The sequence below is a fragment of the Bactrocera dorsalis genome, chromosome 3 (assembly GCF_023373825.1).
Source record: "Bactrocera dorsalis isolate Fly_Bdor chromosome 3, ASM2337382v1, whole genome shotgun sequence".
NCBI lineage: Eukaryota > Metazoa > Arthropoda > Insecta > Diptera > Tephritidae > Bactrocera > Bactrocera dorsalis.
Window position 1 is genome coordinate 57,351,477 of NC_064305.1, and position 15,729 is coordinate 57,367,205.

The following is a 15,729-nucleotide window of genomic DNA, read 5'->3' on the forward strand; positions in this document are numbered from 1 at the left end:
CGACCTACCTCAGCCCAGCGCCCAATACCATACACACCACCCCCTGCCAACCACACCTCGCCTCACGTATATGTATTTGTTTGTGTGCGCGCGCACTGATGCCTCGTATACTTTTTCGCTTTCATACGAAGCTTACTAACATGCCACCTGCTGCCTGCCCGCCAGTCAGCCAGCCAGCCAGCTTTGCTGTTAAACAAGCAACATCCCATGCAGCATACATACATACATACAAACATATAATAGCACACAATGCAGAGTGTGAGTGAGTGCGGGCTTTGTGCGTTGGTGTTGGTGACAGCCTTTTGCACAGGCGCTTCTCGCTCCTGCTGCTGGCATTCATACATACAGACACACGTTCACTCGTCGTCGTTGTTGTGTTTCGTTTTTGGTCTTGTGCTGCGCAGCAAGTGGCTCTGCGCAGCCAATGGATACATAACGGTCGTCTGTTGGTTGCTCGGCATAGAGCTGCCAACAGTTTGCAATTTCGTGTTGGTGGCTGAGGTGAATTGGAAGGGCATGCGATGCCACAACGGCGTCTGCGAATGAGAGTGAAAAAGGAAAATTGCAAAAGTGTTGTGGTATTGTACTAGTGATGATTGTTGCTAGTATAAGCACATACATACATACATATGTATGTATGAACGTAAGTGCCAGCAGACTTACTTACATACATACATACATATGCACAGTTCACACTGTAGGCCGATATGTGCAATGTTGTGTAGCAAAGCTTAGGCATTTTTTTGAGGTTTGATACAAAGCACTTCACTTACATACAGACACACATTCTCGTACAAGCAGACATGCAATCATACATGCATACTCGCATGCACTTAAATGCAGTTATTAAATATGTACAAAAATTGGCGTGGGAATTTGTGAAAACGCAAAGGGAAAATGTTTATTTTTATAGCCAAATAAGACCAAAAACAATAATAAATTCGTCACAAAAGAATTACAAAAGTGCAGATAACAAACTAAGTGAAACTGAAATATATTTTGATTTTTATATCGGAGGCTTTAATTGCACAATGGTGAGTGAATTCTACATAAAATATTTACAAATCATATTAGATTATATAAATTAGATTTTACCGCACTTATAAACATAAGTCATCGACGTTTTGATGGCAGCTGACTGGTCTTAATAAAAAAATGGTGCCCTATTTTCAATAAAACCTTGTATCGTTGAATGCTCTTAGGTATGCATATCATTCAACTTCAAGATTAAAAGTTCACTTCGACTGCACCGAAGCTTGAATACCCTACACAGTTGTATTTATTATTAGAAATATATATTTTTTTAAAGTAGGGGTAAGCATCAAAAGCAGGAAAACGGAGCTGTAATCAGCTAAACCTAACCCACTCCCAACTCATATCTTTCTCACGGAACCACAGGACTAGGAATTACTTCTGGTAGAGAAAAGGACATTTAAACTCATTCTGTTATACGGACTGACTTTGGAACAGATATTTTCTGAAACCTCCATCATCAATGTCCTTTGGATGAGGTTCGCCACCGCTGCTGCCTAATATAAGGCTTTGGTTTTCTTCGCTTTTTCCACCTCGTAAACGGCTCTGTTAGTTGTTATTGTCGTGGGAATTCGTCACCGTGGATGTCAGTAGGCGGCATGTTGGCAAGTATTTCAACAGTATTGTTTCCTATCGTTCGGAAAACGTTTATTTCTCGGATTGCAGAAAACCTACGCACTGATTTTATTGGTCTTGCATGTGGTTTTATGTCCAGCGCCTGTATCCATGTTGTGCTGCACACATATCACGGAACTCATTGCCTATGCTACTAAAAATTACCAGCTGAAACGTACACAGCCTGGTATTGGTACTATTCTCGAAAAAACATTTTACATTTTATTTGCTTGGCCGGAAGTATACGTCAAGTGTTCCTTACATTTTAACTTGGAGTCCAATATTATACCCAAATACTTCAGCTGCGACTTTGAAGTAATCTCGAGGTCCCGTATGATGAGTGATACCCTTTCTTCCACCTTCATTATGCTTATGAGCAATATTTCTGTTTTATGTTAAGCCAGCTATAAGCCCATTACTGCAACCCTTTAACGCAGACCATTTATGCAGTCATTGCATTTGACCCGGAAGTCATCTAGATGTTTAGCTTAAGCTGCCACTATGAGGTCATCGGATAAGCGATTAACTCAACATTTTTATGTTGATGAGTTCTTAGCACCCCGTCGTTGCATAGGGCCGAAGACCAAGCCTTGCGGTACTCCGCTATAGCTCGGAGTGCCCTCTTGTACATACATACATGTACTTATAGTCAGGGTTGCGGATTTATTTTCCAACAATCTGAGTTTAAAAAATACTTTTACAATTTAATTTTTATTGAAAATTTAATTATTAACGCCAATAAATTATATACATTGAATAAAAAGTTAAATTTTTAATTAGATAACATTTCCAATTTTCTAAACTATAGAAAAAAAGTTAGTTTCTGAAGATATTTATCTTGAATTCGACAATAACCTATGCCGAATCCCGTTTAGAAACTTATCAAATTACAGAAATTCCAAACAAGGACTTTAGTTTGGTCGGTCAGCTTATATGGTAGATATTTAAGAGAGTGGTCCGTTATCTGCGTTTTCTTACATGTGAGTACCTTTTTGAGGAGAAAAAGAACGAGAATAAATACAATACAGCGAATAGAACTGCTGCATTTGCTTTTGTAATTATTTTATTCAGATGATTCAATGAATTTCGGCGACTTTGTTGGAAAAATATTTTGAATAGCGCTTATATAAAAAAAAAAACAAGAAGAATGTCAGAACAATTTCTGCTAAGAATAAGAGGCACTATACATGGAGGTGAATTCTCAATACAATCATCCTCTCAGCTGTGCACATGGCACTCATGTTCCTTGGGACCTGAAGTATACTCATCAATCTATATATATAAAAAGAAGTTACATTTCCTTGGTAATCTTATAACTCAAGAACCCCTGAATCGATTGACACAAAAATTTTAGAGTTCGTTCGTACCTATAAGGAGGTGGTTTGTGTGAAGTTTGCTTGGAATCGGTGCAGCCGTTCCTGAGTTTGACATTTTTTGTGAGTAAATACACTGTACCAAAATCAAGTATTTTCAATACGATTTATCAATTTTACATCGTGCTCTCATTGCGAACAGAATATTAATTTGCTGTCATTGGAATTCAGTTGACAGTTTTCTTATGTGCTCTGAGTTCTTTTATATCTTGCTCTCATTTTGAACAAACATAATTTTAGTGAGTTTTAACCAAGTGTTTCTTTTTTAATTGTATTTTAATTGCTTCATTTTTATACATATAGTTCAATTGCCAAGCGTTACTTAATTTTCACAATTTTAATTTAATCTCATTTTCCGGTGAGTGTTTTCTTTATTTGCACAATTGAGGTTATGTCCAGTGTGAGTGTATGTGAATTCATATTTCCACGCACACACATTGAAGTTTGAATGAAATGTTTAATTTTTCCTAGAAATAATTTTCAATGTATTGCTTTTACATTCAATTAGTCATACACTGTACTGAAAGAATGCCACGTTCAAGACGACCAAACATTGGCAGACGTTCACGTCAATCAAATGACTACAGCGTTAAATTGACGATCACAAAGTGAAGAAGATCGTGTTCGACGAAATGAAATGGAAACACAACGACACAGACGGAGAACTCACTTGGATAATAGTGAAGCACCAAGAAACCGTCGTGGGCGTACGTCCGTTTATGATATACGTCAAATGGAACACGCGGCTTTCAATTATGATGCCACCATTGATTACAGCATGTATGCCTACATTGGCCAGATAAATATAGAATGTATACATTGCAAAGCATTTAAATTCATAAACGAAACGCCTGGCATGTGTGTGGTGGGAAAGTCAAATTACCGGTGCTAGAACTTCCGCCAGAACCTTTGCATTCATTGGTTTTTGGTAATTCGCCAACGTCAAAGCATTTCCTCTTAAATATTCAAAAATACAATTCATGCTTTCAAATGACATCTTTTGGAGCTACAAATATTATAAAAGATGGATTTATGCCGACGTTTAAGGTGATTTCTTCGTGTGGAATTGGCAATATCATTTTTAATTTATGTGCCGTCCCTGTGTTCGATGTTTTTAGAAATTAAGATCCGTTATCATCTATATATATTTCTCGACCGTTACAGATTCAAGGTCAAATATACCATAGAGCTGGGTCTTTGCTACCATTCCCAGGTGGTGATCATAAACTTTTGCAAATATATTTCATTGATGGTGAGAATCGTGAATTAAATAAGCGCTGTGCAATTTCGACGAATACGAGAAGATCAATCGTGAATGAATTGCAAACATTTTTTCATCAACACAATGAATTGGTGAAATTGTTTAAAGTGGCACTCGAACGGATGCCCTCCGATGGCCACAAAATCATAATAAAAGCCGATTGATGAAGTAGCCATTGTTGTGGTTGGCGAACAGTTTCAGTCACGAGACATTGTTTTGTATCGTAGAAATGAGAATTTAAAACGTATTTCAGAACTCCATCGGTGTTATGATGCATTGCAATACCCCATTTTGTTTTGGAGAGGGGACGATGACTATCACATCAACAAACCAATGATAAATCCAACAACTGGTACATATACATTTTATTTTGTTTAGCACGTTCGCGTTCATTTGAATTTAGCGGGTGGCTGCCAGATAATCACTTCATTTTTCCATACAAAATTGAAGAGCGGGAATTCCCGCTTTTTTTCTACAGGTTTAATTTTTTTAAATAGTCTGAACAAATTAGGGAGTTCCCGCCATTACCACATGAATTTCCTATGCACTTTTGTCGGGATTTCCCGCATTTCGTTTTGTTGAAACTTCCCCTCAACAAACCACAAATTACTGGCACGTTAACTTTGAATGGGGATTCCCCAAATTAAATTTGTTTGAATTGCGGTTGGCCTGTCAGGGATGGTAGTTCACGACTTTACCAACACTTAAAATGTGCAGTGATAAGAAGTGAACCATTTTTGACAGTAGAAAAGCCCTATTCAAATAGCGCGGGAATTCCCGCAATTGTTTTATTGAAGGAAACATGAATGACGGGAATTCCCGCAATTTACGCGAATGTGCTAAATATGATTTATAAATCATTTTCATTTGCTAATTACTTTTGCAATACAGGTCAAGAATCAACAAAAAAAGTCAGTACGATGAATTTTTATTCGTACCGATTGATGATTCGCCCTCAAGAAACAAATTTTATTTTGCGATGCAATCAACTTTCGCATCAATATATCGTCGATATGTACGCCAAAATTGAAAGTGAGCGAATAAATTTCATCCGTTACAATCAAGCCCGATTAAGATCAGAGGAATACATACATTTGCGTGACGCAATAATCAATGATGTAAATGTGAATGATATCGGCCGTTTAACAATTTTTCATCATCATATGTTGGTAGCCCACGTCATATGCATGAATATACGCAAGATGCGATCACATATGTATGTACGAAATTATGGACGACCGGATCTATTCATAACATTTACGTGCAACCCGAAGTGGGTCGATGTGTCTGATTGTTTACTTGATGGTCAGGTGCCAAAAGATCGCATGACATAACTGCCCGTGTATTCCAACAAAAATTGAAAAAATTAATGAATCTGATTGTCAAACTCCGTGTATTTGGAGAAGTGCGGTGCTTTATGTATACCATAGAGTGGCAAAAAAGAGGCTTACCTCACGCACATATTTTGATTTGGTGCGTAAACAAAATAATCCCTGATATGATTGATACCGTCATATCGGCCGAAATTCCAGATCAAACCATCGACCCAGGATTATTCGAAGTTGTCACGAAAAATATGATTCACGGTCCCTGTGGTGGTATTAATCGAAATTCACTTTGTATGATTGATGGTAAATGTTCGAAACGTTTTCCACAGCAATTGATTGCTGAAACAATTACAGGAGATGTTGGATATCCACAGTATCGTCGACGATCAATTGAAGACAACGGTAAATCAACTGTAATTAAAATTAAAAATCAAGATGTTGAAATCGATAACCGGTGGATAGTTCCGTACTCACCGATGCTGTCAAAAATGTTCAACGCTCACATCAATGTAGAATATTGCAATTCTGTAAAATCAATCAAATATATTTGCAAGTATGTGAATAAGGGCAGCGATATGGCTGTTTTTGGAGTGGCTCCTGAGAATAATCATGACGAAATTTTGCAGTACCAAATGGGGCGATATATTAGTACGAATGAAGCTGTATGGCGTATTTTATCGTTTCCAATTCATCACAGACATCCGGTTGTTGTACATTTGGCAGTTCATCTTGAAAACGGCCAACGTGTTTACTACACTGCTGCAAGTGCCGAACAAAGAGTAGTAGAGCCACCAGTATCTACACTGACAGCTTATTTCCAGTTATGTGAAACTGATGAATTTTCCAGGACTTTGCTATATTCGGAAGTGTCTCACTATTTCACATGGAATGCATCAACAAAAAAATTTCAACGTCGCAAACAAGGCACACCTGTTGATGGTTATCCAGGTATTTTTCGAACAGATGCTACAGTAAGTCCAGCTAATGTTGAATGTTTTTACTTGCGACTTTTGTTGGTGAACGTACATGGACCTCAATCACTCCAACATTTACGAACTGTTAATGGTCAATTGTGCGCAACATACCGTGAAGCATGTCAACACTTGCATTTGCTGGAAGATGATACGCATTGGGATGCTACGCTTCGTGATGCATCAATTGTTTCTCCACCAATTCAAATTCGTATGTTATTTGCGATCATAATATCAGCAGAATTGCAACGCGAACTGCAATTCGATCGTAATGAATTGCGTGCGTTCGTACAAACGTATACTCCACAATTAAATGATCAACAAAAATATGTATATGACACAGTGATGCAAGCTGTCAATGACCACACTGGTGGATTGTATTTTTTGGATGCACCTGGCGGCACTGGAAAACATTTTTGATTTCATTAATACTGGCAACGATTCGGTCGAAACAAAAAATCGCATTGGCACTTGGAAAGCCTTAAATCGAACGTTACAAGATTTGAGACGGAGTTTACAGCTGTTTGGCGGTGCATTAATATTGTTATCTGATGATTTTCGTCAAACGTTGCCTGTTATTCCGAGATCAACACCAGCTGATGAAATTAATGCATGTTTGAAAAGTTCATTTTTGTGGGCACACGTACAAATGCTTTCGTTGACGACCAATATGCGTGTGCGTCTTCGAAATGATTCCTCAGCACGTGAGTTTTCAAAGCAATTGCTGAAGATTGGCGATGGAAAAATGGCAAGTGATCAAAATGGGTTTATCACGTTACCGTATAATTTTTCAATAATTGTATCATCAAAAGAAGAACCCATTGATCGCGTTTTTCCAAATATTGCTCAAAATTATAATAACCATGATTGGTTACGAGAACGTGCAATTTTAACACCAAAAAATGTCAATGTCAATGAAATCAATTTCCACATCCAGGAAAAATTGCCAGGTAATTCGGAAACGTATAAATCCATTGATACTGCTATGAATGATGAAGCCCCAGTCAATTATCCGGTTGAATTTTTAAATTATTTGGAACCACCAGGCATGCCACCGCATAATTTGAATTTGAAAGTTGGTTCATCGATTATACTTCTTCGAAATCTTAATGGACCGAAACTTTGTAATGGGACGAGCCTTTCAGTGAAGAAATTGATGCCAAATTTAATTCAAGCAACAATTCTCACTGGCAAAGCAAAATGTGAAATTGTACTAATACCGCGCATCCCATTAATACCAACGGACATGCCATTCGAATTTAAACGTCTTCAATTTCCTGTTCGGCTATCTTTTGCTATGACCGTCAACAAAGCCCAAGGGCAAACGCTCCAGGCGTGTGGAGTTAATTTAGAGGAAGCTTCCTTTACTCACGGTCAACTGTACGTTGCATGTTCGAGAGTTGGAGCCACGAAAAATTTGTTTATTTATGCACCACAAAATAAAACAAAAAATGTTGTGTATACATACAATTGTATTAAATTGAACATTGCTTTTCTTTTTCATTATTGTGTTAAGAAATCAAATCTTTTAAGCAATCAATTTTTACGCACCGGGTAACGCTAGTAGTATATAATTATATTTTATCGTCTGCCTTTGGATCAATTCACAAATTGTGAATATGCAAATTCCGCAATCATTGTATCACAGTTTACAAATAAGCGAGAAAAACCAATACATTTTCTCCTAAAGAGGATAACTTAAGAGCAGCATAGAAAAATTCATCAAGCTACCTGGTCCTACCTGTCTCTGGATCGAAAAACCACCAACCAGGTCGATCATGTTGTGATAGACGGAAGACACGTATCCAGTGTTTTAGACGTGCGTGCGCTCCGAGGTTCTAACATCGCCTTGGACCACTATCTTGTCGCAGCCAATATTCGCACCCGCCTCTGTGTAGCAAAAATGGCACGTTAACAAACACAAGGAAGGTTCGACGTCGACAAGCTGCAATCACAACAGACAGCAGAACGATTTTTTACTCGGCTTGCACTCCTGCTCTCTGAGAGCACTCGTCAACAACTCGGTATAAGGGAACTGTGGGACGGCATTTCAAGCTACTTAGGTGCAGCTGCAAACGAAACCATTGGTTTTCAGAAAAAGCAAAAGAACAGCTGGTAGGACGAGGAGTGCCGTGTCGCAGCGCAGAGAAAACAGACTGCCTACTTCGCAATGTTGTGATCGACCACGATATGTGCGGGATGGGATGGATACCGAGAGTTGAAGAGGGAAGCGGGGTGCGTTTGCATACAGAAAAAGAGAGAGGCCGCAATGCGTGAGTATAAAGAGCGTGACAAGCTAGCCAACAGGGATATTGCTCGAAAATTCTACGAAAAGATGCGGTGACTAACAGAAGGACCGGAGCATACTCTTGTAGAACCCCAAGAGATGATCTGGTAACCGATCCTCAGAGCACTTCTCCAGCCTGCTGAATGGCAGTGAAAGCATAACAGCAGTAGAAGGCGAACCCGATTCCTCAATCGTCGACGATGGAGCAGATGTTCCATTGCCCGACCATAAAGAAGTTCGAACTGCAATTGCCCGTCACCCGCCGTAGGAAGCAGGAAGAAGAAGAGTCCGTTGGATAGACCAGGTGAAGTAGCACCTGGCTTCGCTTGGCATTTCCAATTGGCGCTAATTTGCGAAAAGAAGAAACGCTGTTACTAACTCGGCTATAATCGCGTAAGCGGTGTCTACGCCAGTAAAGAAGAAGAAGGATAACTTAAGTATTAAGAGAGAGATTTAAACACACAACTTATTGTTTAAGATAAATATGGCAGTTTACTTTCAAAATTGAAAACGATTTCATTCTCCCTGCTTTAGCCTATATGCTAGCTTTAGTCATTCTGATTGTTTTGAAAAAGTAAAATTTTAGTTGGATACCAAACATTAATTAAATTGATAAAAAATCAAATAGCACTAAACTGATTAAAAGTTATCCCATTTAAAATTGGTAAAACCGAAACGTTTCAATTGATGAAACAAGTTTAGGGCGAATATCTCCAAAACATCGATTTATCGCATTTTGACCAAACATTACGAATGGTATGTCCACGGTTTGTTCCGCAATTGACTGGCGACCAAATATTGCTCAGAATCCGTCTCATCGACCGACGCTTGTGACCGATTATTTGACCAAAATTATCACATTTTAACTATTAACCACTCCCCATATTCACCTGATATGGCACCGTGCGACTTCTTCCTTTTCGGAAAAATGCATTTGTCCATGAAAGGAAAGCGTTATGCAGACGTAGAGGCCATTCAAAAGGCCTGCACCGGTATACTGGCGGCCATACCGGCCAACGAGCTAAAACACTCGTTCGACATGCTTTTGGACCATGCAAAAAGCTGTATTGAAGCAGATTGAGACTATTTTGAATAAAATAAATTGATTCTACCGAAAAAAAACATTTGTTCTATTTTTTTTAAGTCCTGTTTACTTAGGAAATCGCCTTGTAGATCAATCAATGAATGTCATGATTAAGTAATTTTCCGAAATTGAATGTAGTTTAAGGTTACATGATTGAGAAAGCAAGGTCTTTAAAGCGTTATAGCCATTAACCTGCAGATTAACAGCCAATGTGTCTGTTTCATTTTGGGTTAGCCAATCTGCTGAAACCCTGGACACCACTTATCTACCTTTTTTCTTCGTGAGTGCCATTGGAGCGATAAATCTCGCTGTTAACAAAATATTTTTACTTAAAAAAATTATAATTACAGGTAAAGGCTTAATTAAGATATAACAAAAATTTGAAAGCTCTGTGTTTTTTCATTTCACTATAAAAAATTCTATAAAAGCACTTTAAACAAGAGTACCAATATTAGATGAAATGAGCTCGCGCAGATAAAAAATAATATGCGACTGCACTTGTAAATGAAAAATGTATACATTTACATCACTAAATTTTTAAGTATATGTATGGTATATACACATGGATTTTGTATAACTCTGCTAGCAAATAACCAAAATATGGACTTTACTGACAAAATCACACTTCAGACAAGACTTTTAGCCTTAATTCGGCTGAACAATATTGCCGCCTTTAATATCTGAAGAATATTTCCTACCGCTTAACTGTTATACGCGCTCAAAATGTATGCTGGCAATCGCTCTCTGGGAAAAATTCACACGAGCATGCTCTCCATTTCGCACACACGAAATGGCAAAGAAACGGAACACCACCTGTGGAGGCAACAGGCAGCGACTTCAGCACACTTGCCTTGGTGTTTTGCTAGGTTTGTTAGACCGTGATGTGACTGTATTTTGCTTTAAAGTGGTGTGAAATGATGGAATGGAAACAACGTCGAAACGTAGCACATGATGGCAGGTGATGTGACCTAAACGAAGAGATTTGTGCTGTTGTGATTATATGTGATATGACTCATATCATATGAGTAAGGAACGATGTCACGCGACAATATCATATGATGCCACTACTTATTGCTAGTAAATAAATATATGTGTAACTTAAATTAGAATGCAAACAGAATTAAATTCCTTAATCAAATGTTAGAAAAAGAATGATTTGTAATTAGTAGTGAGAATAATTACTATGTAGTTTATAAGCTCAAGTGAACGTATTTACCAAATATAGACAAATTATTTATACAAAGGCCTTTTTATAGGTTTAGGTCTTCTAAACTCATCTTTTTGGGTAATTTTGGTTTTTAAGTCGGCTTTCGTGGCAACCAAAATATTTTTGGTGGAGCCATGATTCTGTTATCGGGTGATTTTCGTCAGACTCTTCCAGTTATTCCTCGATCAACTGTTGCTTATGCATGTCTAAAATCATCAAACTTACGGCAGTAGTAAAGACACTCCAATTAACAACTAATATGCGATTATTTTTGCAACAAGCTGAAACTGCAAATGTGTTTGCGAAGCAGTTGTTAGACTTTGGAAATAATAAAGTTGCAGTGGAAACCTCGACTGGATTCATAAAATTAGCCACAGGTTTCTCTCACATCACTGAATCAAAAGTGGGGCTTATTCAGCGTATTTTCCCAGATATAGCGCCTGGACTACCCCCTCACAATTTGCAATTAAAAGTAGGATCCATTGTCATCATGCTGCGAATTATTATTCAACCTCGACTGTGCAATGGAACAAGAGCTGATGAATAATGTCATTGAGGCAACAATAAAAAAAGGATAATACAATCTCATTGTAATTTATCAAGAACCCAGATACCGAATATGTGAACCTGAGTGCCTTAGGAACGCCTTTTTCTGGTACTAATGCGTCTTAATCCTAAAACGTGAAATCGGGACAATTATTTTAAAAGCTCCCATATATTTAATATAAGGATTATCAAAGTTTATTAGGCAACGGATTTTATAAAGTTTTTTTCGACCGGTGAATACCGGATAAGCCTTCTCAACATCGCTTAAAAGGTTCTATTGAGCATACTGTACGAAATCAGTGTGACTTTTGGCCTGGAAAATCAACAACTGACCGGATATTCAACACGCGCCAAATCTTGGAAAGACCCGTGAAAAGAGAACCGTTACTTACCACCTCTTCATCGATTTCAAAACTGCTTTTGACAGCACGAAAAAGAGCTGATTTTATGCCGCGATGTCTAAAATTGGGTATTTATGCAAAACTAATATCGCTGTGTAATTTGACGTTGAACAATATCAAAAGGTCCGCCAGGATCAGGTATGACCTCTCCGAGGTGTAAAAGGATATATGGAATACTGAAATTCTTATGGAGCTTCAGATGTTAATTTCCATTAAATTTGGTTGAGATGGATCTTATATGTAGTTACGTTATAAAATCTATTAAAAAGCAAAATTTAAGTGCTGCGGGCCTAGCAATGTGCAAATAATCCATGCCGACCCTCTACGAGTTTCATGGAATACGTCTCATCAAGCTTTACTAAGAACGCTTTCACGGACAAATACCCGGAAGGACATACAGCCACCCAGATGTCCCTATTTAAATACATCTTCGCAAATATACTTCACAATATGATTAATGTTCTTTAAAATTATCACTCCATGAATATTCTCATCATCATCCTCCCCCATCTCCTTTGGGAATTTGCTGCGATAAAGTTGTAACAAAATTAAATCATTACACTCACCTTTGCTAAATAATCACTACAATTTGTTTGGGAATTCCTCACGGAATAGTCCAATATCTATTTGCACTGCCGCAGCATGCGTCCCGCCCCCGATGCGGTTGCCAAAGCAATGCAAAGCTTCGTGCCAATTCAAAACATTCACAAACAAAGCTGAAATTTCTAAATACGAACGAATTCTCTTTGCTGCTGATGGCCGACAAAGTGAAAGTATTTAATTTACTTTTACGCCACTTCAACATTTCAGCCAGAGCAACAACAACAACAACAACAACAACAACAACAAATGCAGTAAAAACAACAAGCCACAATTATTTCAGCACAGCAAATAGTTTATCCCGTTATTACCGAGAGCTGCGCAGGCGATTGTGGTGGCCGGGTAACCAGCCCAACCGAATCGTGCCAACGTAACCGGGCGACCGCAAGGAAGCGAAGACCAAAGGACACGGCAGTGTTACAGTTGTACAACAACAATAACAATAATAGTAATATTACGAAAACGACAGCAAAGCACAAGGCAAAACAATGGCAAATAACAACAAGGCTGGGAATGACTTGCAGAAGGATGCGCTGCCACAGCCAAATGCGGGAGGCATGAAGGGGGCCGGCAAAAGATGAGCTACCAGCAGAAGAGCAACAGCTGGGGTTAGCGCTGTGCTTTCGCAATGGCGCTGACGTTGTGAAAATAACAGCATAATAATCTGACAAATACAATCTGCTTTGATGCAGCGGGCGCAAATAAAATTAGAATTAATGGGAATAAATTGCTAGGGTGGCGCAAGACGCTCTATGCCACAGATGAACGCGGAAAATAGAGAAAAAGTGCTGCTGAAAGGCTTGTGTGAGTGCAGCACTTATTGGATTTGATTAAGAGAAGCTCGCGCTGATGCACAGCTGGCGTCCAGCTTCGCATCTGATTTGTACAATATTTACGATTTCCGCCAGCATAAGGAACAAAAGCAATATTGGCTCTGGCGATTCGCCAAATGCAGTGCGCAACTAATGCAAAACGATCTGAGAGATGGCAGATGGAAGAATTACAACAATGTCACTACGAAATGGTTTGCTAAGACAAAGGAAAAGAGAAGGCAAAGCGAGTTCCACAAACTGTTTATTACTTTTGAAGTGCGTTTGTTCAGCAACTGTAAATACTAAATCACAATAGCAAAGCAGTCGCAATGCACTCACACAATTTCTTTATGATATCACACATATGAATATAAGGGTATACCTGTTTGTCCGGAAAGTAATAGGACTGAGTCGATTTAAAACAAATTATTAAACCAATCGTTACAATTCTTAAAAAACTTTCAAAACAGACTCCTTCTGCGTCAATGCAGTGCTGCCAGCGGGATTTCCAAGCTTCGAAGGCGCCATGGAAGCATTTTCCGGAATAGCCTTGAGAGCTGCTTGGATCTCTCTAATCTGTCGCCTCAAAATGCTTGTCAAAATGCTCTTTGTCTCGGGATTATACTCAAAGCTCCATGACTTGTCACCTATGATTATGTTGTTCAGGAATTGGGGGTCACTTGCACACTTGTTCAAATTTCCTTGGCATACTTCCACCTAATGGAATTTCTGGTCCTTAGAGAGCCCTTTTGAAACCTTAAGTGCTCCGTCGCAATGTCGTGTACTACAGATTTTGATAAATTTAACATCTGGGTAATTAAACGAATACTTACGCATTGTCGTTGTTTGTCAAAGTCGCAGTTTTCCCAGCATGGTCTTCATCAACGACCTCTTTCCGGCCCTCCAAAAAGGACGGGTGCCATCGAAACACACTTTTTGCTAAGGCAACATTTAGGTAAGCGTATTTGACCATATAAAACGAATTGAATGAGAGAATTTAACTAAGTTTGAGCATTTGTCCAATTTTTATATTGTTTCAATTACAAACTCGTTGTATATCCGTATGGGTGGTGTCAAGATTTCTGTCCTTTTTATGCCCTGAACAGTGTATATTAAGTTCGCAACGATGTTTGCAATACACAAAAGGAAGCCATGTCCCTCTAACTGGGAATCTGTTAATACGCGAACTTGACCCTTAGACTTAAACTACTTTATAAAATAACTGATTGGAACTTAAAAGTGCGGCTTTAGATGTGAAAAATCCATCATAGACCAGATTTTCACAAAACATCAAATCCAGGGGCAAATCCTGGCCCCCACCACCTTTTTGTCGTTTTCAAAGCCGCTTTCAACAGCTCTGACAAGATAAACGATATGATATCCCTACGAAATCATATGCAAAACGATGTTGGGCATATCAATCAACTCCGTCAAAGTCGAAAAGAATCTCTCCGAATCGTTCGATATCGGACTAGGTTACTTACAGGGTATCTCTTGTGCATCGTCTTGAATATAATGCAGGAAAATACGATACGTGCCGCTAATCTGAGCCGAAGTGGCAGTGTCTACTCTAAGATTACAGTGCCACTGAAGTACGCAGAGGATATTGACATCATAGGCCTTAACCTAACCCTTACCAGTCGAGAAAAAGATTCGAAGGATTGGTCTTGTGGTACAAGAAGGCAAGAGAATGTACGCGGACACACAAAAAGATTCCTCGCGTCTGCGAAACTAGATCCCTCTCTCGACGAATAAAAACTTCACACTATACATTCTCGTAAGTCTCTGATTATTCGAGAGAACTGTTCTCCATAAGGTTTTTGTAACCAACCGCGAAGGAATATCAAAGGAGACGGAACCACGAACTGATTGAGCTTTACGGCGACATGGATATAGTTAAGCGCACAGAAATCCAACAAATGCGCTTGTTGAGCCAGTCATGGCAAGTGACGATACATTGAAAAGCTCCTTTGGTTCGAGACCAATTGCAAACATCTTACCACCTTACGAAACCATAGTTGTTCGGAAAAGACAAAAGAAGAGCTGGTACGATGAGAAGTTCCGTGACGCAGTAGTGAGAAAACATGTCGTTTGACAAGCTGGCCGACAGCGTAATAAAAAAAATTCTACGAAAAGATGCGTTGACTAACAAGCACCACCAAAAACTCGCTCAGCATCGGGAGGGACCTCTCCGAGCTGTTCGATACAAAAC

At 38.8% G+C, this 15,729-nt stretch overlaps 2 protein-coding genes across 2 annotated transcripts; both read left to right on the top strand.

Annotated features, from left to right (window-relative positions):
- The first annotated feature begins 5,779 nt into the window (after positions 1-5,779).
- Positions 5,780-7,000, top strand: LOC125777626 (uncharacterized). Its single transcript, XM_049452711.1, has 2 exons — positions 5,780-6,022; positions 6,164-7,000. Exons 1-2 carry the CDS (start codon positions 5,780-5,782, stop codon positions 6,998-7,000), a joined length of 1,080 nt encoding a protein of 359 aa, XP_049308668.1.
- Positions 7,001-7,229: 229 nt separating this feature from the next.
- Positions 7,230-12,963, top strand: LOC125777627 (uncharacterized). Its single transcript, XM_049452712.1, has 2 exons — positions 7,230-7,655; positions 12,916-12,963. The coding sequence occupies exons 1-2, from the start codon at positions 7,230-7,232 to the stop codon at positions 12,961-12,963; spliced, it is 474 nt and encodes a 157-aa protein (XP_049308669.1).
- The last annotated feature ends 2,766 nt before the right edge of the window (positions 12,964-15,729 follow it).

Bases quoted from the DNA above. Each gene is read 5' to 3' on its own strand.
- LOC125777626 (XM_049452711.1), top strand. From the start codon at position 5,780: ATGATTGATACCGTCATATCGGCCGAAATTCCAGATCAAACCATCGAC. The intron at 6,023-6,163 runs GTAATTAAAATT...TATATTTGCAAG, and splicing joins AAGACAACGGTAAATCAACT to TATGTGAATAAGGGCAGCGA.
- LOC125777627 (XM_049452712.1), top strand. From the start codon at position 7,230: ATGCTTTCGTTGACGACCAATATGCGTGTGCGTCTTCGAAATGATTCC. The intron at 7,656-12,915 runs GTTGGTTCATCG...TCAACATTTCAG, and splicing joins CGCATAATTTGAATTTGAAA to CCAGAGCAACAACAACAACA.